General features: G+C 40.5%; 1 protein-coding gene across 1 annotated transcript in view; it reads right to left on the bottom strand.

The window, feature by feature from the left end:
* The window catches only part of Gab2 (GRB2 associated binding protein 2), a 164934-nt gene that overhangs the window by 7361 nt on the left and 136084 nt on the right, over window positions 1–21489 (bottom strand). The window contains exons 4-5 of the mRNA XM_060367596.1: window positions 1439–2013; window positions 495–565 (exon numbers count right to left, since the gene is read on the bottom strand). Of these exons, the coding sequence (XP_060223579.1) occupies window positions 495–565; window positions 1439–2013 (646 nt within the window). The remainder of the gene's footprint in view (window positions 1–494; window positions 566–1438; window positions 2014–21489) is intronic.

The following is a 21489-nucleotide window of genomic DNA, read 5'->3' as shown; positions in this document are numbered from 1 at the left end:
TCCTAGGTCGCAGAGCAGCCCGTACTACAGCCACCCACCAACTCTCAGCACAGCACGTCTGCCTGCACTGCTTCTGCACTGTCTTTCCAGTGGGCTGAGCCCTGCTCAGCTTGCTTTGAACTTGGACAACCCCCTCCAGAGGTAGCCTGACATCCTCATGTAAGTTGTCATCTGTCACCACTTCTGCTATGTTCCTACTCCACATTCCTACTCCAGGGCTGTTGCCTTAGAGGAACCTTTCCTTGGGAGTGTGTCTGCTGTACTGTAGTCCAGTGTGTCACAGGGCACATCTGCCACAGAGGAGGGTATCATTTTTACTTGCCAAAAACGTCTCCCTAAGACTTTGGACTGGGACAAGTAGGCAGCAGGTCCTGAGGGAGATGCTATCGTTCTTTGGCTGATGTGCTGTTAGTTACATGTGTGGCTTCTTCCCTACCCTGACTGACCCAAGGGGCCCTGATCAAACCCAGGAAAGGATTAACGTTCTCACTCACAGACTCGGCACACCAGCTGGCGCTCTCTCCGCCTCCTCGTGTTGGGTACTCATAGGTCTCACAGGAAGAGGCTGAGATGAAGGAAGGAAGATGGGTTATATTCAACATGAGATCGCCCCATGTTGACAGGACAGGGCATTCACCCCTCTTGCTCACAGGCTCTGCCCAAGTCTCATGTCTTCTACGTGCGTATCTGCAGAGGGCCTCCTGACTTCAGCCCTGAGTTCCAATACCTCCCCCACTTGGCTCACTCTCAGCTCTGGGAATACTTTGGAAATGGCGCTTATACTAATTATATATGTCGGCTTTTCTCTCCAGCAGGAGGTGAGCTTGGAAGGGCAGGGCGTGTCGTGCATGCGCTATTCAGTTCCAGAGCCCAGGGGTGGGTGACTGCTCAGACAGCCTGACTGATAGGAGAGTTCTAAACTGGGCGCCTGAGACGCATCTTTGCTGCTGTCACAGCAGAGGGATGAGAAGGCTTTGAGAGATCTAAAGAGAGCTCATTGAACAGAGGGCATTTGCAGAGTTGGAATTGGCCTGTCATAGTGAGGATAGAACTTAGGGGTTCAATGCAAGTTCAGACTCCAATCAGAGCTTTTCCTGATATAAAAATATCCCAAAGATCCCATTTTGTATTATTTTCTTGAAGTTTGCTGAGCCTCTAAGTTTGTTTTTATGCCTTTGGTCTTAATTTTAAATAAACAAACAGCACGATTTAAACCTCCAAACCCCAAATACCAACATCTCCAAGGCAGAGTCTACTTGGAGTGTGTACTGGCAGCTGGGCGGGGATGAACTACTAAGGAAACTGCACATAAAGTGCCTCAACTTGTATCACTGAACTGGATAATTCTTATATTTACCTTGGCCTAGGGGTGGCCAAGGGCTACACACTGAGAACGCCAGGGCCACCTCCCTGGTCCCTGGTCTCAGAGATTACTGACCTCGGTGGAGTCGGCTATTGTCCATGGCAGGCAGGGTATTGCGCCTGGGGATAGTGGCAGCCACAGATCTGCTGTTTTCACTGATTGGAGGTCTTTGCTGAGGGCTGCCCCATCGAGGTGTTTCTGCCTGACTTGGCTTGGGGGGTCGGGGTGGGGGAGCTATGGCTGAGTCTCCAGGCGTGGCCATTGTCATGGCATTGTGGTTCTTGTCCAGTGTGAATGTTCTAGGAATCTGGTAAGCTGAGAGAGGGGTGGTTGGAACATCCATATTGTCCACTAAAAGGTCTCCAAACTCCCGACACAGGGTGTTGCTGGGTGTCTTGAAGGTGTACACATCCTCATTATCGGTCTCAGACCCTGTGAGGCTGCCCTTGGTGTGGCCATGGGAAGCCAGGCTCCGGGGGAGGTCGTAAGTACTGTCCTTGAATTCTGTATTGTGTCGGCTTGGCTTGGGAAGGCTATAGAAGCCATGGACCTGGCCGCTGACTCCATTGATACAGTGTCCATTGCCCTGGGCAAGCTTTTGCACGGCTGTGTCGCTCTTCTGCCGGGTGCCCTGAGAGAAGCTGGCACTCCTGGAAGAGAAGAGAGGGACAGTGAGAAGAGGACAGAGGGTGCTCAAAGCATCATGCGGCTAGCTGCTGTGGGAACCCGGTGTCAGGCAGACCCGGGTTTACCTAGGTCCTGCCACATAGTAACTGTGATCTCTGCACTTCTACTTTGGGCATCTCCAAAACATTGATTAAAAGCAGGCTCTGAAGATTCTTTACAAAGTCTGCTCCAGTGTATCTAGCCTGAATATGTTCCAGCAACGCTAACCTTTGTGAACTCTGACTACTGTGCCTGTCCTTAGCAGGGAACAAGGGTCCTTCCTGGGCCCCAGAGACACAAATAAACCAGTCACCCTGCAGGTCTGCTCACTGTTTGAACTACGACAGGATACATACCTGTGCAATGAGGCAGTGGCAAGTTGTGGGAGAAAACAGTAAGTCATTTTCTCTCAGAGTTTTAGTTTTTTCACTTTAAAGTAAAGTCAGCTCATGGGCATCAATGCTTGCATTTTAGAGAACTAGCTTAAACTGAAGCTATAGGCTTATCTTCTACCAGGAATCATGGCTAGAGAGAATGTGGTTCTCCAGAAATCTAAAAGTATGTAGGTAAAATGACTTTCATTTGGGAACTATATTCAGGACAGAAAATGGTATTGTCTTTCTTGTTTTAAATGATGGCTGTGGGAAGTGAGGGAGGCATTAAAGAGGGCAGTCTATGTTGTTCTTAGCCTTGCTGCTGACACTCTCCTGAACATCAGCACCCAGTTCTACCTGATGTAACCTAGTAAGTCTCAATGACACCTACGGGTCCACTTGGGACCAGAGGCTCTGTAAAACTGGGTTCTGAGTAAGTACTTTGGTAAACTAGAGAGTGAGGTTTGAGTAGCGAGGAGCCAGGTCTGCTCTTCTACCTCTATGATGATCCCTTAGAGGATTTCATCTGTGGGGGCAGGACAAGGAACCACCCCTTCAGCAGTAATTCTGTCTTCTGTAGACCAGAGGTATCTTTACAAACCTACTAACAAGCTCTTGGAACTCTTACCGGAATGAGGTGCAGGCTCACACTCAGACCTGTGCATTTTCCTGGGTGGTGTTTGAACTGAGGTCACTTGTGAACCAACTAGTTGCCTTCCCTTGGCTCCCTCGCTGGGAGCTTGCTATTTATAGATATGGCCACCAGGTGGTGGTAGAAAACAGCACCCAGAAGTTTAGACCGATGAAGGGAACTAGGTCCGCTGGCCAGGTTTCCGGTAACTTGGGCCATTGGTGGCTAAAGGTACTGCTTCAGTCCCCCACATATTTTTCAGCCCGTCTCCCTAGGTTTTGTGTTCTCTCTCCCTTTCCAGTCAATTCCATACACATAACCAGACCAACAGCTATGGCCCAGGATAGATGAACAACAGAGCTGGGGCAGGAGAATCAATGGCAGGTATAGAGTGTTCGCATTTGTCTTTGGTGCTTTTTATTTTATTATTGCTTTTGGATTCCCAACCCCCTGCCGGAGGCCCTCCTCTGCTTTGTTCATTTGGTAAACACTGGTTGATGTCCTCCTTTCCATCTAGGCCAGACACAGCAGACACAGAGGTGCTGCCTGCTGTGTGCTTGGAAATCACAGGAGATGCCATCCCTGCAAGTCACTACAGTCAAGTATAAGTCTGTCAGTGGCCGCATGTTAGCCCTGCCTGGGGGGTGGAGTGTCAGGAAGGCTTTTTCACAGACATCACATCTGAGTGAGTCTGGAAAGAGCAGCGGCAAGACAAAATAGAGGCCTTCCAATCTATCTAACACAACTTGGTAAGTTTAAGGTGTGGTGTGCCACCATGCCCAGCTGACCTTTTCTGCTTAGGAGACAGGCTCTTACTGTGTATTCTGTGCTAACTCCTAATTCATGATCTTGCCCAAGCCTTCTGGGTGTTGTGATTAAATATGTGATTACATACATATTGCCACACCAGACTAGAAAGTTTCTAACTTCAACCTGGCAAGTGAAGATTCCTCAAAAGTGGCACAAATGGTTTACTCTTACCTCTGCGCATAACTGTTACTTGCTTAATTCTGTTCTCAGAGCAGATATCAATTGTTATTGGTACTATGACTATCGTTACTCGTCTCTTCTATCAGACTGTGACTTCATTCAGAAAAGAAACCGTGTCATAATTACTCTCCTCTGCATCCAGATTAGTATTTGTCACAAAGGAACGAATAAATGTAGATGGATGAAAAGCAGGCGCACAATTACATAAATCTGTGAATAAAGAAACTGTGGTGCTGCTGTGCTTTTCCTTGAACTTGGTCTAAACATTTTGGTTTAATATACTGAAACCTTTGCTCCTTAGCTTTTATTTTTAATTTTTATTTTGTAGTGTTCAGGAACTTGTACATGATAAGCAAATGTTCTACCCAGAGCCACATCCCTGGGCAAAACCTTTCTCTTTAGAATCCATTAAGTTATATCCTAGGTTTCCTTTGCCCCAGAATCGTCCACTGTAGACAACAGAATTACTCACTCATTCCCAAACACTGCCTTCTCGTCTATGCTCCAGCCCTTGTATCATGCACTTCTCTTGGGAATGGTCTCTAATGAAACATAAAGCTTCTTCTTCACAAAGGCACAGCTGGTTCCCTGCTCCCACTTTCACCATGATCCCTTCTCCGTCTGCATCCACAGTACTCTGGGCTTCTATCATAACATTTAACCTACACTGCCATGTGTTCATTATCTGGGCCTACATCTTTCTACTTTTAAAAAACAAGCATGTACTCTTGAAGGCAATGGCCTTGTAGATTGCAGATAATAATGAAGCAGAGTGATGGGGGGGAATTGATCATTGCTTCACCAGGCAATCATAGTAGAATAAAATAACCCCCTTGTTCTGTATTCCTACTCAAATGATGAGAGAGTATTCTCTTTAGGTAAGAATCAACAGGAAGAAAAACAAGTACTCAGAAGTCCTATGGCCAGCCTTTCCTATTTTCATGTAACTCTTAATTGAGGACTGCTACAATGACATCTTAAGATGTTTTTGTGGATAGATGCCAAGAATTGATAAATTTGGTGAAGCCTCTCTTGCCCATTCCTAGTTGCTGACTGCTGCAGGAGCTAAACGGCAAACGGGCTAGCATACTCCTTTTGTGTTTATGCTTTGGTCTTAATATCTCTTTGACTTTTAGAAAAAGTTTATTTTTTTTAGCCACATAATCTCACATTTTAAAAATACACTTTTATATAATCTCATGACTCATCCTGTACTATGATTTTGCTTTTGTTTTCCTACTCTATTAGAATCTAAGTATATTAATGATGGAAGGACTAGTTTGATTTTTTTAATGAGTATTTCTTTCTCTTTTTCTCTCTCTGGTTTTTTGAGATAAGGTTTTTCTATATAATCCTAGCTATTTGGAAATTACTTTATAGATCAGGCTAGCCATGAACTCAGGAGTCGTCCTGTCTTTGTAGCCTGAGTGCTAGGATTAAAGCCATGTGCCACCACTCCTGGCTTGAGTATATTTCTCACTTAAGGGAAAATAATATATAAATACTTATAAAAAGCTTAACAACCATTTATCATCTTAATGACTGTCATTGGCAATTGTAAGAAATCACTTGGGCCATCTTCTAGTACCAATCCCAAATGAGCCCCTATGTGACACATAGAAAATTATGTGTCACAGTCTTTAAAAAATAAGGTGATCGTTGGGGATGGAGATGTAGCTCAATTGGTAAAATGCTTGCTGCCCACATATGCCTGTTTGCATTCAGCAGGCAGATGCTGGAGGATCAGGATTTCAGGCTGATCCTCGGCTACAGAGTAAGTTCACGACCAGCCTGGGATATGTGACATCTTGCTGAGAAAGGAGAGAAATGAAGGAAGAGAGAGAAGGGGAGGATCAACTAATCAATCAATTTGTCTTTGTGTCTGGAACCCTTCTGGCTACAATTATGAGCACACCTTTTTATGTAACTAGAGGGCAATGTTGCACCTATGAAGCTAAATAAAAGGCAAGAGTATTTATGATGCCGTTGGTTAATCAAAGCAACTGGGTGAAGGAGTAAAGAATTCCTTGGAAAATATCTTGGGAACTCACCAACATGCTGACTTTACCTACACACACTATTTTCCTCTAGAATACTGCTGCTGGGCCAATGATACTGGAATCTTATCACTTGAAATTTATCCCTTCAGATTTCAACAGAATTATAGCTTCTCTGGGTATGTGACCTGCCTCAATGTATCACCTCTAACAGGTTTAAAAGCATCATTTGAAACAAGACAGACTCAAGCTAGACTCTGTAGCATTGCCCCAAAGACTAGTGGGCAAAAATAAATCTAGTGAAGACAAAAGAGTTCTGTCTTAACACAACAGTTCAAAACAATTTCCTTGACAATATACACTATTTTGAACAGTTACCTATTTTAGCTCAGTAGAAGACCTAGATTTTAAAAACTTGTTATTTTAGCGAAAACATACATTGCCTAGTAGTTGAAAGAAGAATAGATGCTATTACTACAGGAAAGAGTAAGAAACAATGTGTACTTTTATTCCCAGAAGATGCCAAACTTACTTTAGCTTTAGGCTAGGGCACCTTACAAATAAAAATGGCGGGGGGAGGGATAGATATAAATTGGCATTACTGCCTTAGTAATTTATTTACTATTCTCTTTTCATAGCCTTGACCCAAAAATAAGAATTTGGTGATCATGTGAGCCAAGAAATGTAAAAGTGCTTAAAATTGCGAACATGATTCCTTTTTCTCTGAAGCAGCCAGCGTGTCATGCCATACAAGTATGTGCCAGAGTATGACGCTGTGAAAGTCTGCCTACATCCTGACCACATTCTACATAGTTAGATGTCGGAGAGCAGCCAGAACTGATTTTTCTCTTGGAGACAGGGTTTGGTTGTGCAGCTGAAGCTGGCCATGAACTTGTAATCTCCACGCCTCAGCCCCTAAGTCCTGGAATCATAGGCATATTCCATTGTGCTTGATGTCACTGAGGCATTAATTTCCATTTCATAAATGACCGGACATCTGTGCTTATATTATTGGACTTTCCCAAAAATCTTTATTTTATAAATGAACTATATCTGTTCAAAAATTTTGCTCATCAGGAAAAAAATGGGTTGTGTTGAGTATGTCATACGCCTATAACTTTGCATTAGAAGTTGAGGCAGAAGGATCCCAAGTTCAAGGAAAGTTTGGTCTACAAAGTGAGACCCTTTCTAGAAAAGACCCTTTTTGGACACAAGGTCTTTTTATGTAGCCCTAGCTGTCCTCGAACTCTCAGTGTAGACCACACTGGCTTCTCTATTTATTTTAAATAATTTATTTTAAATAATGTATGGACTCCAATTTGTATTGTCCATTTACTTCTGAACCAGGAGCCACACCTTTCAGAAAAGTCTTCCTCCCAGCTCCCAGCTGTCCTTCTTGGGGAGGCGCTCCTGAACTCCTCCCACTCCATGCTAGAAGGTGATTGGCTTGACCTTGTACAGGTTTTATGCAGGCAACCTGAGCTGCTGTAAATTCAGAAATACAGCCACCCTGTCATGTCCAGAACATGTTGTTTTGCTCTGGTGCTTCTGATCTCTGACTCTTACCCTCCTCCGAGATGATTCCAGAGCCTTACTTGTTCTTTTTAGACAGGGCCTGTTTAAGTCTGGCCCAGGCTGGCCCAGACTTGCTAAGAAGATCCAGCTGACCTGAAATGTGTAGTGATCCTCTGGCAATTGCTGAGATTATAGGTGTACATAACCATACCCTGCCCATTTTTCTTCTTCATGGGCTTGTGGAAGAAGAAAAGTCCTATCTATCTGTCTGTCTATCTATCTATCTATCTATCTATCTATCTACCTACCTACCTACCTACCTACCTACCTATCTGGTTTTTCAAGGCAGGATTTCTCTGTGTCCTAGCTGTCCTGAACTCACTTTGAACTCACAGAGATTTGCCTGCCTCTGCCTCCTAAGTGCCGGGATTAAGGTGTGCACTCCAAAGCCTGGCCAACGGTTTAACTTTTGACAAAGAATGCTTCATTGTTTTCTTTTTTCCCTTTTGTACTTTTTCTCTTCTGATTTTTGTATTCAATATAAAACCCTTTTTCTATATAATGTCAGAAATGCTTTCTTATTGAACTTTCAGAGAATAGAAATAGCAGCAACTTTTGTAATTAGGGCTCTTAAAAGTTTGAATTAATTCTTGAGTGGTGTGATATGAGTAAGGGCTTATGGAAGTTTAAAAATTGTTCCTATCTGCTATTCTAGCATCATTTGTTAAAAAGCTTTCCTTTCTCTACTGGCACCTTTGTCATAAAACATACAGAAAGTTCCAAACTGATAACAGTTTGACTTAAAAGTTGTTTTTATTTTATTGTGATGCAAAGCAATACATATTTAGTGCTGTATATTGACACTGGGACTTCTCCTTAGCTACTGATAAAGTGGCACAGTATTTCTTATGGCTTCAGATGAAGCCATACAATCAGCATAGTAAACAGACAATACTGTACAGTACACTGTGCTGCAAAGCTATGATATTTGATAGGTTAGGCATATAAAATGCATTTAGTATATTCAACTTATACCCAACTGTGTATGTATTCATGCATTTGTGCATTTTCCTAGACTCACACTTCAGTGATTATACTTATCTCTTTTTTTAAATTTTTTATTCACTTTACATCCTTGTTGTAGCCCCACCCCTCCTCTGCTCCCAGTTATACTTATCTCTTAACCAAAATGACATCCAATAGATTACCAATGTTTGGTAGGAAGTCTTAAAACAAGGTGGTTTAAATGCTTCATTGTTGTCCTTTTAAGAGATTACCATGGATTGTTTAAATTGTTTTTATTTTCACAATAATTTAAGACTAGTCTAACAGTATCTATGAAGAGCTTATTGGGAGTTTTATTTGCATTGTGTTGAACCTATTGATCAAATGTGAAGAACTGTTATTTTACTACTATTTGACTTTCTAATTAATAACTACAGTATATTTCTTTTCTTTTTTAGGCCTTTCATTTCTCTCAGTAATGTCTTCACAATATAGACGCACAGAACAAGCAAAATCAAGACTACCAGGCTCCTCTAAAAGATCATAACTCTTTTATTACCAAGTCCAAAGAGTGAAATGGGTAAAATGCCAAGCGAAGAATACAAAATTTACCTGTAAAAATACTCAGTGACTTAAAAATGACACAAACAAGCAGATGCATGAAGTATGGAATTCAATTCAAATTCCAGAGGCTTCTCAGGAAATGCAAACTGAAGCAGGCATCATGAATGCAGAGATACAGACAATCAGTAGCAAGCCTCACCAAGAGATTCAGCCAAGCGGAAAAGAGAAGTCGGAGATAGAGGACATGATCAAAGAAATAAAGACTCAGAATTAATATAGGATAAATATATAAGTAAGCAACATCCAAGAACTCTGGGATGTGATCAAGAGACCAAATCTAAGACTCCATGGGGCAAAACAAAGGCAAAGAAAACCTATTTAGTGAAATTATAGCTGAAAAATTTGGAAAGAAATGGACATCTAAGGATAAGAACCATTCAGAACCCTAAATGGATCTGCCCAGAGAAGAAATTCCCCCAGTGCATCATAGCTACGATGCAAAAATATGCAAAACAAAGAAGCACTGTTAAAAGCACTATTAAAAACTATAGAAGAAAAATACCAACTCAAAAGAGCAAACACGTAAGAACAACATTATACTTTTAAAAAGAAACCCTAACACCCAAGAAAGCATGGAATGATATATTTCAAGTCTTCAAAATGAATAACTGTCAACCAAAATTGCTATATCTACAACAGTTTAATTTTAAAATCCACAGAGAAATCAAGGTATTTCAAGACAGCCAGAGGCTAAAGCAATTCATGATCACTGAACCAGCACTGAAGAAGATAACTGAATGGGTCTTAAACACAGAGGGAAAAGAAAGACAATATAGTTTATGAGACCATATGAAACAACAAAGTTCATGAGATGAATAGAGGAACAAAGGCAATTTAGGAAAAAACCATGTCTCCCTCAGTAAACTAGTCAAACCCTAACACAAATGGGAGAAAGACAATAACAAACAATAACCCAGCCAACCAATTAGAAAAACAAGAAACAAAACTGAAGAACCCTTCTTCATAATAATGTAAATGACCTTAATTCCACAATCAAAGGCTGGCTGACTAGATTAAAAACAACATCGAGGGCAAAGGGCTATGTGGACGCAGTTCTTGCTGCACAAACATGAGAACTTGAGTTCGGATTCCCAGGACCTACAAGATGTGGGACACGGTAACACAAATCTATAACTTCAACTCTCCTACAGTGAAGTGGGAGGTAGAGATGAGAGAATGCCCAGAAGCTCTTGGGCCAGCTCATATAGTATATACATGCAGTGGTAAACAAGAGACCCTATGCCAAACAAAGTAGAAGGAGAAATCTACATCTCAAGTTGTCCTGTGAACACCCCCCCCAACTAAAAAGACAAAGAATAAGGAACAAGATACAACTCTGTATTGTCTCAAGAAATACAACTTACTGTCAAAGACAGAACTGAGTGAAAGGATTCTGTTACAAAGCAAATGGAAGCTGAAAACAAGTCAGCTTGGCTATTCTGATACATGAGTGAGTGGAATTCATGCAAAAATGAATCAGAAGACTAAAGAAAGTAAACTGTATTAATAAAGGGAGCAATCCACCACAAAGATATAACAACTGACATACACAGGCACTGACTGGTCGGGGTGCTCAGTGTTATAAGCCAATACAACTGGACCTAGAAGGACACACAGGTCCTTCTAATATATTAGTAGAGGATAGATTCAATTCCCAACTCCAGTCTACATAGTGAGTTCCATACCAGCCTAGGCTACAGAGTGAGACCCTGTCTAAAAACAAAAACAAAGAAAGTAAAAGAAAGAAAACTATATATACTAGGCTGGGCATGGTGGTTCATTCGTTCAATCCCAGCATTTCAGAGGTGGAAGCAGGATTGGAGTTTAAAAACTGTTTTGGCTATATAGCAAAGTTGAGGTCTGTCTGGTCTATGTGAGACACTGATCTCTGAAAAACCGAGCAAAATCTGTATCACCAAACTGGAAAAATCTGCAAGAAATGGATAAATGTTTAGATATATATAACTTACCAAAATAAAATGCAACTGATAAAGATACTTTAAACCAATCTGTAACAAGCCATCAGATTGGAGCAGTGATAAACAGTCTCCCAACAAAAGCAATGCCAATTTTACCAAATCTTTAAAGAAGAGCTAAAACACCAGTGCTCCTTGGGCTAGTTTATGAAACAGAAGGGGAAAGGGCACAACCAAGCTTAGTTATGAAGCCTGCATTAACCTGATACTAAACCCAGAAAACACAACAAAAACTGACTGATTCCTCTGATGAACACAGATGCAAACATCCTCAATAAAATACTTGCACATCAAATTCAACACCACATTAAAATAATCATGACCAAGTTGGTTTCATTTCAGAGATGCAAGGATGTCCCAACATACCAAATCAATAAATTTCATATAAAATCACAATATAACCTCAACAGATGCAAGAAAAGTCCTTAGACAAAACTCAGTACCCCTTCATGGTAAAACCTTGATATAGATAACTTCACAATGAAAAATTAAAAGAAAGAAACAATAAAACACAGTAACAGCACCAACTCCACAATAAAAGGAACTAACTAACATCCATTGGTCACTATTATCTACCAACATCAATGGACTCAACTCTCCAATAAAAAGCCACAGACTAACAGAATGGTTGCAGAAACAGGATCCAAATTCTGCTACATCCAAGAAACACACCTCTGCAACAAAGATAAACACTACCTCAGAATAAAGGGCTGGAAAAATGATTTTCAGGCAAATGGACCCAGAAAACAAGCTGGGGAAGCTATCCTAATAACTAATAAAATAGACTTTCAACCAAAATTAATCAAAAAAAGATGAGGAGGGGCACTTCATTCTCAGTAAGGGAAAAATCCACCAGGAGGACATCACAATTCTGAACATCTATGCCCCAAATACAAGAGCACCTACATTTGTAAATGAAACATTATTAAAGCTTAAATCACACATCAATCCCAACACCTTGATAGTGGAAGACTTCAACACTCCACTCTCACCAAGGGACAGATCATCTAGACAGAAGCTAAATAGGGAAATAAAGGCACTTACAGAAGTCCTAAATCAAATGGATCTAATAGATGTCTACAGAACTTTTCACCCAAATACAAAAAAGTATACCTTCTTTTCAGCACTTCATGGAACCTTCTCCAACACAGACCATATAGTTGGTCACAAAGCAAGCCTCAACAGATACAAGAAGATTGAAATAATCACTTGTACCCTATCTGACCACCATGGACTCAAGCTGGACCTCAACAACTATAGAAATAGCAAAAAGCCCACATACACACAGAAACTGAACAACTCACTACTCAATGACAACTGGGTTAGGGAAGAAATAAAGAAAGAAATTAAAGACTTCCTACAATTCAATGAAAATGAAGGCACAACATACCCAAACTTATGAGACACAATGAAAGCAGTGCTAAGAGGAAAATTCATAGCACTAAGTGCCTTCAAGATGAAATTTGAAACATCTCATACAAGCAACTTAATGGCTCACCTAAAAGCCCTGGGGTGGGGGGGGGGAGAAGCAGACACACCCAAGAGGAGTAGATGGCTGGAAATAATCAAACTCAGGGCTGAAATCAATCAATTAGAAACAAATAAAACAATTCAAAGAATCAATGAAACCAAGAGCTGGTTCTTTGAGAAAATCAACAAGATAGACAAACCCTTGGCCAAACTAACAAAAAGGCAGAGAGAAACTATCCAAATCAGCAAAATCAGAAATGAAAAGGAGGACATAACAACAGATACTGAGGAAATCCAAGCAATCATTAGGTCTTACTACAAAAGCCTACACACCACAAAATTTGAAAATCTAAATGAAATAGACATTTTTCTTAGTAGATTCCATTTACCAAAATTAAATAAAGAACAGATAAATAGATTGAATAGTCCTATATCCCCTAAGGAATAGATGCAGTCATCAAAAGTCTCCCTTCCAATAAAAGCCCAGGGCCAGATGGTTTCAGTGCAGAAATTCTACCAGACCTTCAAAGAAGAGCTAACCCAAATTCTCTTCAAACTATTCCATAAAATAGAAACAGAAGGAACATTACCAAACTCATTCTATGAAGCCATAGTCACCTTGAAACCTAAACCACACAAAGACCCAACCAAAAAAAGAGAACTTCAGACCTATCTCTCTTATGAACATTGATGCAAAAATACTCAATAAAATACTTGCAAACCAAATCCAAGAACACATCAAAGATATCATCCATCATGACCAATTAGGCTTCATCCCAGGCATGCAGGGTGGTTCAATATATGAAAATCCATCAATGTAATCCACCATATTCACAAACTGAAGGAGAAAAAACACATGATCATCTCCTTAGATGCCAAAAAAGCATTTGACAAAATCCAACACCCATTCATGTTTAAAGTCTTGGAGAGATCAGGGATACAAGGCACATACCTAAACATAGTAAAGACAATATACAACAAGCCTATAGCCAACATCAAACTAAGTGGAGAAAAACTTAAATGAATCCCACTGAAATCAGGGACAAGGCAAGGTTGCCCACTCTCTCCATATCTCTTTAACATAGTACTTGAAGTCCTAGCTAGAGCAATAAGACAACTAAAGGAGATCAAGGGGGATACAAATAGGAAAGGAAGAAGTCAAAGTATCACTATTTGCAGATGATATGATAGTATACATGAACAACCCCCAAAATTCAACCAGAGAACTCCTTCAAATGATAAATACCTTCAGCAAAGTGGCTTGATAAAAAATTAACTAAAAAAAAAAAAAAATCAGAAGCCCTCCCATATACGAAAGACAAAAATGGTTGAGAAAGAAATTAGGGAAACGACACTCTTCACAAAAGCCACTAATAACATAAAGTACCTTGGCGGTGACTCTAACCAAGCAAGTGAAAGATTTGTTCAATAAAAACTTTAAGTCTCTGAAGAAAGAAACTGAAGAAGATATCAGAAGATGGAAAGATCTCCTGTGCTCATGGATCGGTAGGATTAACCTAGTAAAAATGGCCATCCTGCCAAAATCAATCTACAGATTCAATGCAATTCCCATCAAAATACCAACACAATTCTTAACAGACCTTGAAAGAAAAATTCTCAACTTCATATGGAAAAACAAAAAACCCACAGTTGCCAAAATGATCCCGTACAACAATAGATTTTCTGGAGGTATCTCCATCCCTGATCTCAAGCTGTACTACAGAGCAAGAGTAATAAAATCTGCATGGTACTGGCATAGAAACAAAATGGTGGATCGACAGAATTGAATAGAAGACCCAGAAATAAACCTACACACCTACGGATACTTGATTTTTGACAAAGATGCCAAAACCATACAATGGAAAAAAAGACAGTATCTTCAACAAATGGTGCTGGTCTAACTAGATATCTACATGTAGAAAAATGCAAATAGATCCATACTTATCACCCTGCACAAAACTAAAGTCAAAGTAGATAAAAAATACCTCAACATAAAACCAGACACACTAAATCAGAAGAATAAGTGGGGAAGAGTCTTGAACTCATTGGCACAGGAGACAGCTTCCTAAACAGAACACCAACAGCACAGGCTCTCAGAGCAACAATCCATAAATGGGACTTCATGAAACTGAAAAGTTTCTGTAAAGCAAAGGACACTGTCACAGCCTACAGACTGGGAAATGATCTTCACCAACCTTATATTTGACAGAGGGCTAATATCCAAAATATATAAAGAACTAAAGAGGTTAAAAAGCAAATCAAGTAATCCAATTAAAACATGGGGAACAGAGCTAAACAGAATTCTCAATAGAGGAATACAGAATGGCAGAGAAACACTTAAAGAAATGTTCAACGTCCTTGGTCATCAGAGAAATGCAAATCAAAATGACCCTGAGATTTCATCTTACACCCATCAGAATGGCTAAGATCAAAAACTCAAGTGACAATACATGCTGGAGAAGATGTGGAGAAAGGAGAACTCTCCTCCATCTCTGGTGGGAATGTAAACTTGCATAACCACTTTGTAAATCAATCTGGCACTTTCTCAGACAATTAGGGATAGTGCTACCTCAAGATCCAGCTATACCACTCCTATGTATAAATCCAAAATAGGCTCAAGTACATAACGAGGACATTTGCTCAACCATGTTCATAGCAGCTTGATTCATAATAGCCAGAACCTGGAAACAACCCAGATGTCCTTCAACTGAGGAATGGATACAGAAATTGTGGTACATTTACACAATGGAATACTAGTCAGCAATTAAAAACAAGGAAATCATTAAATTTTCAGGCAGATGGTGGGATCTAGAAAAGATCATCCTGAGTGAGGTATCCCAGAAGCAGAAAGACACACAGTATATACTCACTTATAAATGGATATTAGACATATAATATAGGATAAACACACTAAAATCTGTATACCTAAAGAAGCTAAGCAAAAAGGAAAACCCTAGGTAAGATGATGAATCCTCACTCAGAAAGACAAATAGGATGGACATTGGAAGAAGGAAAAAACAGGGAACAGGACAGAAGCCTACCATAAAGGGACTCTGAAAGACTCTACTTTGCAGGGTATCGAAGCAGATGCTGAGACTCATAACCAAACTTTGGGCAGAGTGCAGGGAATCTTATGAAAGAAGGGGGAGATAGTAAGACCTGGAGGGGCTGCCCTGCAGACTATCAATGTAGATGCTGAGACTTATGGGCGACCTTTGGGCAGAGTGCATGGAATCTTAGGAAAGAAGTGGGAAACAGTAAGATCTGGAGAGGACAGGAACTCCACAAGGAGAGCAATAGAACCAAAAAAATCTGAGCACAGGGGTCTTTCCTGAGACTGATATTCTAACCAAGGACTATGCAGGAGATAACCTAAGACCCCTGCACAGTTCAAGTGGGATCCATTGTAATAGGAACAGGGACTGTCTCCGACATGAACTGATTGGCCTGCTCTTTAATTACCTCCCCCTGAGGGGGAAGCAGCATTACCAGGCCACAGAAGAAGACAATGCAGCCACTCCTGATGAGACCTAACTGACTAGGATCAGAAGGAAGGAAAAGAAGTCCTCCCCTATCAGTGGACTTGAGGAGAGGCATGCATGCAGAGGGTGGAGGAAGGGAGGGATTGGGACAGGAGGAGGGAGGGAACCACAGGGGGGATACAAAGTAAGTAAAGTGTAATTAATAAAGAAAAAAAAAAGACCTGGAGGGGACAGGAGCTCCACAAGGAGAGCAACAGAACCAAAAAATCTGGCACAGCGGTCTTTTCTGAGATTGATACTCCAAACAAGGACCATGCTTGGAGATTACCAAGAACCCCTGCTCAGATGTAGCCCAGGGCAGCTCAGTCTCCAAGTGGGTTCCCTCTGACATTAACTCAGTGGCTCTTTGATCATCTCCCCCCCCATCCCCAAACCCCAAGGGAGGAGCAGCCTTGCCATAAAGGAGGACAATGCAGCCAGTTCTGATGAGAATTGATAGCCTAGGGTCAGATGAAGGGGAGGAGGATCTCCCCTAAAAGTGGATTTGGAGAGGGGCATGGGAGGAGACAAGAAAAGGAGGAAGGCTGAGATTGGGAAGGAATTAAGGAGGGGGCTACAGCTGGGATACAAAGTGGTAATTAACATAAAAATAAAAATTATAAGAAAGAAAAGCCTAAAAAAAAAATCAACATTCAAAATACAGTACCTTTCTTATACACTAAAATTCACTTTTAAGAATGTAGTCACATTCACAGTAACAACAAAGAAACAAACAACCCAGATAATAAAAGAAACTAAGGGCAGCAGCAATGACAGCGCACGGTTGCCATGACAAAGCCCTACAGCCACCCTAATGTCAGACAAACATGAGTGTGAAATGGAGATACCCACTTTGTCTCCTCATTCCTGACCCTCAGAAGGATCTTTTTTTTTTTTTTTTTTTTTTTTTTTTTTTTTTTTTTTTGTTCAAGGACAGCTCTGAGCATCCTCAGCATACCTGCTTGAAGTAAAAAACAGCCAGTGACCAAGGAGTAAGGGGAGTCCTGAGTGAAAAGTGGGATGGGGACTGATGCCCAGGAGAGGCTGGCCTATGTCCTGAGTGGGCCTGATGCACAGGACTTTGTAACTGCATTGTCTGTTCTGAAATGGCTGCCTCCCATTGTCTCAGTTGCTCAACATTTCTCCAGAGATGGAACCTCACCTGTTTCCTCAGAAACCCACACTATGGCAGCCTCATGTATGCAGAGGGTCACGGTGATACACCACTAGTGAGAACTCATAGTCCAACGGTACCGTGATAGGCAACTGGAACCAGGAAAGACAGAACCGGAAGAAGACTGCAAACCCTGCACCCTTCCCAGCTTGACCACTATTTCGAAACCACATACAATGCAAGCCACAACAGCAAAAAGATTCTTTTAATCCATAGATTTAAGTGAGGTTCTCACTGGTTCCCTAGATAGTATTCTGAGCTGGATCCTCTTCACAGAGGAGCCATAGAAAAGCCAACTTAGTAATTCAAAGTCTCAAACCAGGCATCACTCTGGGTGTGTACATGATCCAAACCAACTCCAGGGTCCAGGAATCTAAGAAAAAGAAACTTCATTTTATAGAATAGAATATAGAAAGGAATACATTCTAAGCAGAACTGAAGTTTAGCTCACTAAAACATGACTTATTTCTAAATAAGCAAGGCAGAACACACAGACAATAAGACATACACAAACGAATAAATGTCACTGAGGAAGCAAAAGACCTCCATAATGAAAACCTTAATGGAGAATGAAGTTGAAGAGAACACTTGAAGATGGGAAGACATCTCATACTCATGGACTCATGGATTAGCAGAATTAATGAAATGAAAATGGCTACATCTACAGATTTACTGCAATTCCCATCAAAACTTAAATGATATTCTTCACTCACCTAGACAAAGCAATTCTAAAATTTACATAGAAACACCAAAGCAATCCTAATCAGAGTGGACACCCTTGTGTTACTCTTGAAGTTAGAGGATTGTTTCAGCTTTTTCCCAATGAGCATAATGCTGACTACGAATCTGTCATAAGTAGATTTTACTGTACTATCAAATAAACCCTCTGTTCTTAATTTGTTCAGCGTTTTATCAGAAAGAGTTTCTGAATTTTATGCAATATGTTTCTATTGAGATGACATGATTTTACCTTTCATTTTGCTGATGTTGTGTGCTGTTTATTGATTTGTCAACCATTCCTACCTCTGCATCTTTGGAATGAAATCATTTTGCTCCTGGTGAATAGAGTGATCTTTGTAAAAATTTATTATACTCATTCGGTTACTTACTTGGTGTGTGAGTATGTGTGTTTGTATATGGGCTTGGGCATGGGTATGCCACAGCATGTGTGTGGAGGTCACAGGACAATTTGCAGGAGTTGTTTTTCTCTTTCTATTATGTGTACACGCACATAATGGTGAATGATCTTTTTGATGTGCTACTGAATTTGATTTGCTGGTATTTTGCGGAGAAAGTGTTATATTTAAGTTCATCAAAGACATTGATCCACAGTTTTATTTCTTTTTCTTTCTTGGTTATGTTTGATTCTGGTAGCAGGGTAACTGGACTCATAGAATAAATGTGGAAGGGTCCCTTACTTTAGAATCTTTGGCATAACTGGAGAAGAATCGGCATTAATTCATGATTTCATAAAATTATGAAAAAAAGTTTTCATAAAATTCAGCAGTGAATCCACTTGGTTCTAGTTTTTCTTCTTGACAATATTGATCCTCTTTATTTGTATGGTATTTATTATAATAACTTCCATTTCAACACTAATTTTATTTGCATCTTTTCTTTTTTTTTTCTCCTAAAGCACTGTTAATTTTACTTAACTTTTCAAAGCCCAATTCTTTGTTTCATGATTCTCTGTGGCTTTTTTCTTTCAGTTTGTGTTACAGGTCTGGTGTGAAACGGCTCTATAGGCTTTTGTGTTTTAACACTTTGTTACTAATGGTGGTGCTGTTTTGGAAGAGCATGGGTCCCAACTGGAGGAAGGAGATTAGGGGGCAGAGAACAGGCCGTGAGTGTTATGAAATCTACTTCTGGCTCCATCAGCTTGTTTCCTGATCGACTGAGATTTGAACAAGTTATGTCATACACACCCACAGCTAAGGACAGGGCTGCCCACTACCATGCCTTCCTTGCCATCACGGATTATGGCCTTAGAACTTTTCAGAGCTCTGGGTTTTACATTTTATATTTGAGACTTTGTCTGCAATTGTGATTTGTACTCACAGAGGCAATAGTTTGACGGAGTTTGTGTTCTTAGTGGAACTGGAATTCCTGAAATGCCTTTTAGAATTTCTGCATTGCTTTTAAAAGTCATTATTTTCTCTAGTATGATTTAAAAAAAAAAAAACCCACATTAAAAAAAAACCCACACATTGACCATTTAAAGCCTTTTCGGGCTGGCTCCCAAATCTACATTTATTTTGGTCTGTTCCTATATACGGAATCTTTGCTATGGTTCAACTTTTTTACAGCTTCTTCCCAAATCTAACTATATGGTGAATGCCTCAGGCCACATGTTATAGGGAGTTCACAGGCAAAGTGAGACATTGAATCTTTCTTTCAGTTAAATATTCTTTTAAATTTCTTCTTATTGCTATTAATATTAGATGATCTGCAACAGGGTTTTGTTACGTAGTGCAGACTGACCTTGAATTTGCTATGAAGCACTCTGGCCTTGATCATGCTGGCAGTGTTACCATGTGCAGATTGTTCAAGTGTTTATTTTCCAAATATGATTTGCCCTATAACTTCAAAGAGCAGCAACACATTAATTTAAAAATGCACAGTCCAAGAAAAAAAAATCCAAATTCTATGAGAGAGAAAATTTTTAAAAAAGACTACAATAGTAATTAAGGAAGAAGTGAATTCTGGCCAGGAAGACGAACAGGCTTCCAGAGGAGCCAGTGGGTGGGACAGGAATACTCTAATTCCAGCAGAGATATTTGTGAATTTGCTCCTGAATGCTTTGGCAGTTCATGGAAGTGGAAGTCCGGGGGAATGCTACTATTTCATAAAGTTCTACTTAGAGTGTGATCTGCAGACAAGCTGCACTGGGCAGTATCTTGTGTTTATCAGAAACCAGGCTCTCAGGACCCTGCACAGGCATGCTGAACCAGAAAGATCATTTCAATAAGATCTACAGGTATTAAAAAATGCTAATAGTAGGTACCTAAGTCTCCACTGGAATTATCAATTTGTGATCTTTCATTCTGGGCCCCCAAATAATTATACATGCCCTAGAAAAGGATACATTTCCCGGCAACTGAGTGTCTAAGTACTAGATATTTTGTATTTTATGACCATTAGTGAGCTTCTGCATTAGCTAGTCTCATCCTGCAGATAAGGGAACTGAAGGTCAACGTGGTTAAATAGGTGGCCTAAGATCACAAAGAAAGCAGCAGCATATGGCAGGTTCTGAAACCTGTAACATTCTTTTCAGTTTATCACCCTGTCTATCTCTCACCTGTGATTCAGGAGAAGCAAGTGCTAAGGTTTATCAATCACTAGTTCAGTGGTCTGAGCTACTTCACTCTATCTTTTTAGAACTTAACCTTTATCTTTAAGTTGGCAGAAGACAAACTAGTAAAAGTTTACAAATGACTGAGTATTGGGAGTCTCTCTTGCGTGGTGGTGACTCAGGAAAACAGCAGCTGAGTGTTACGGTGTAGAGTAGATTACAGAACTGAGACAATCAGAGTCTAGCCCTAATCCCACTATATATTAACTGTATGCCTCTGCTTTGTCACAATAAGACAGAAGTAAGTTATCCACATTAGCTGTCTCTCAGTGTGTTTTACTGGTTCAAGTAACTTCATGAAAACATTTCTACACATCAGAAATGTTAATAGTAATACTTTTGTTTGATTGCATGTGTCTTATTACTCTTGCAACTCTTACAAAAGAAATAATTTAATTGGGAACTTGCTTACAATTTTAGAGGGTTGGTCCATAATCACCATGGCAGGAAGCAGATAAGTATGGTGATGGAACAGTAGCTGAGAGCTTTACATCCTAATCCAGACAGCAGGCAGAGAGAGACAGAGACAGAGACAGAGAGAGACAGAGAAAGAGAGGTTCTGGATTGGGCTTTTAAAAACTCAAAGCCCATCCACCATGACAAACCACCTCCAGCAAGGCTACACCTACGCCACCAAGGCCACACCCCCTAATCCTTCCTAAGCAGTTCCACCAACTGGGGACCAAACATGTGACCATATTGGGGCCATTTTCATTCAAACCACCACAGTGTGTGTGTGTGTGTGTGTGTGTGTGTGTGTGTGTGTGTGCGCGTGCGCGCGCGTGCGTGCGTGTGTGCATAAGCATATGCCACAGCACATGTATGAAGGTC

Source organism: Meriones unguiculatus, chromosome 14 (genome assembly GCF_030254825.1).
Source record: "Meriones unguiculatus strain TT.TT164.6M chromosome 14, Bangor_MerUng_6.1, whole genome shotgun sequence".
Classification (NCBI taxonomy): Eukaryota; Metazoa; Chordata; class Mammalia; order Rodentia; family Muridae; genus Meriones; species Meriones unguiculatus.
Note: the sequence above shows the minus strand (reverse complement) of the source record. Positions and strands in the feature narration are given on the sequence as shown.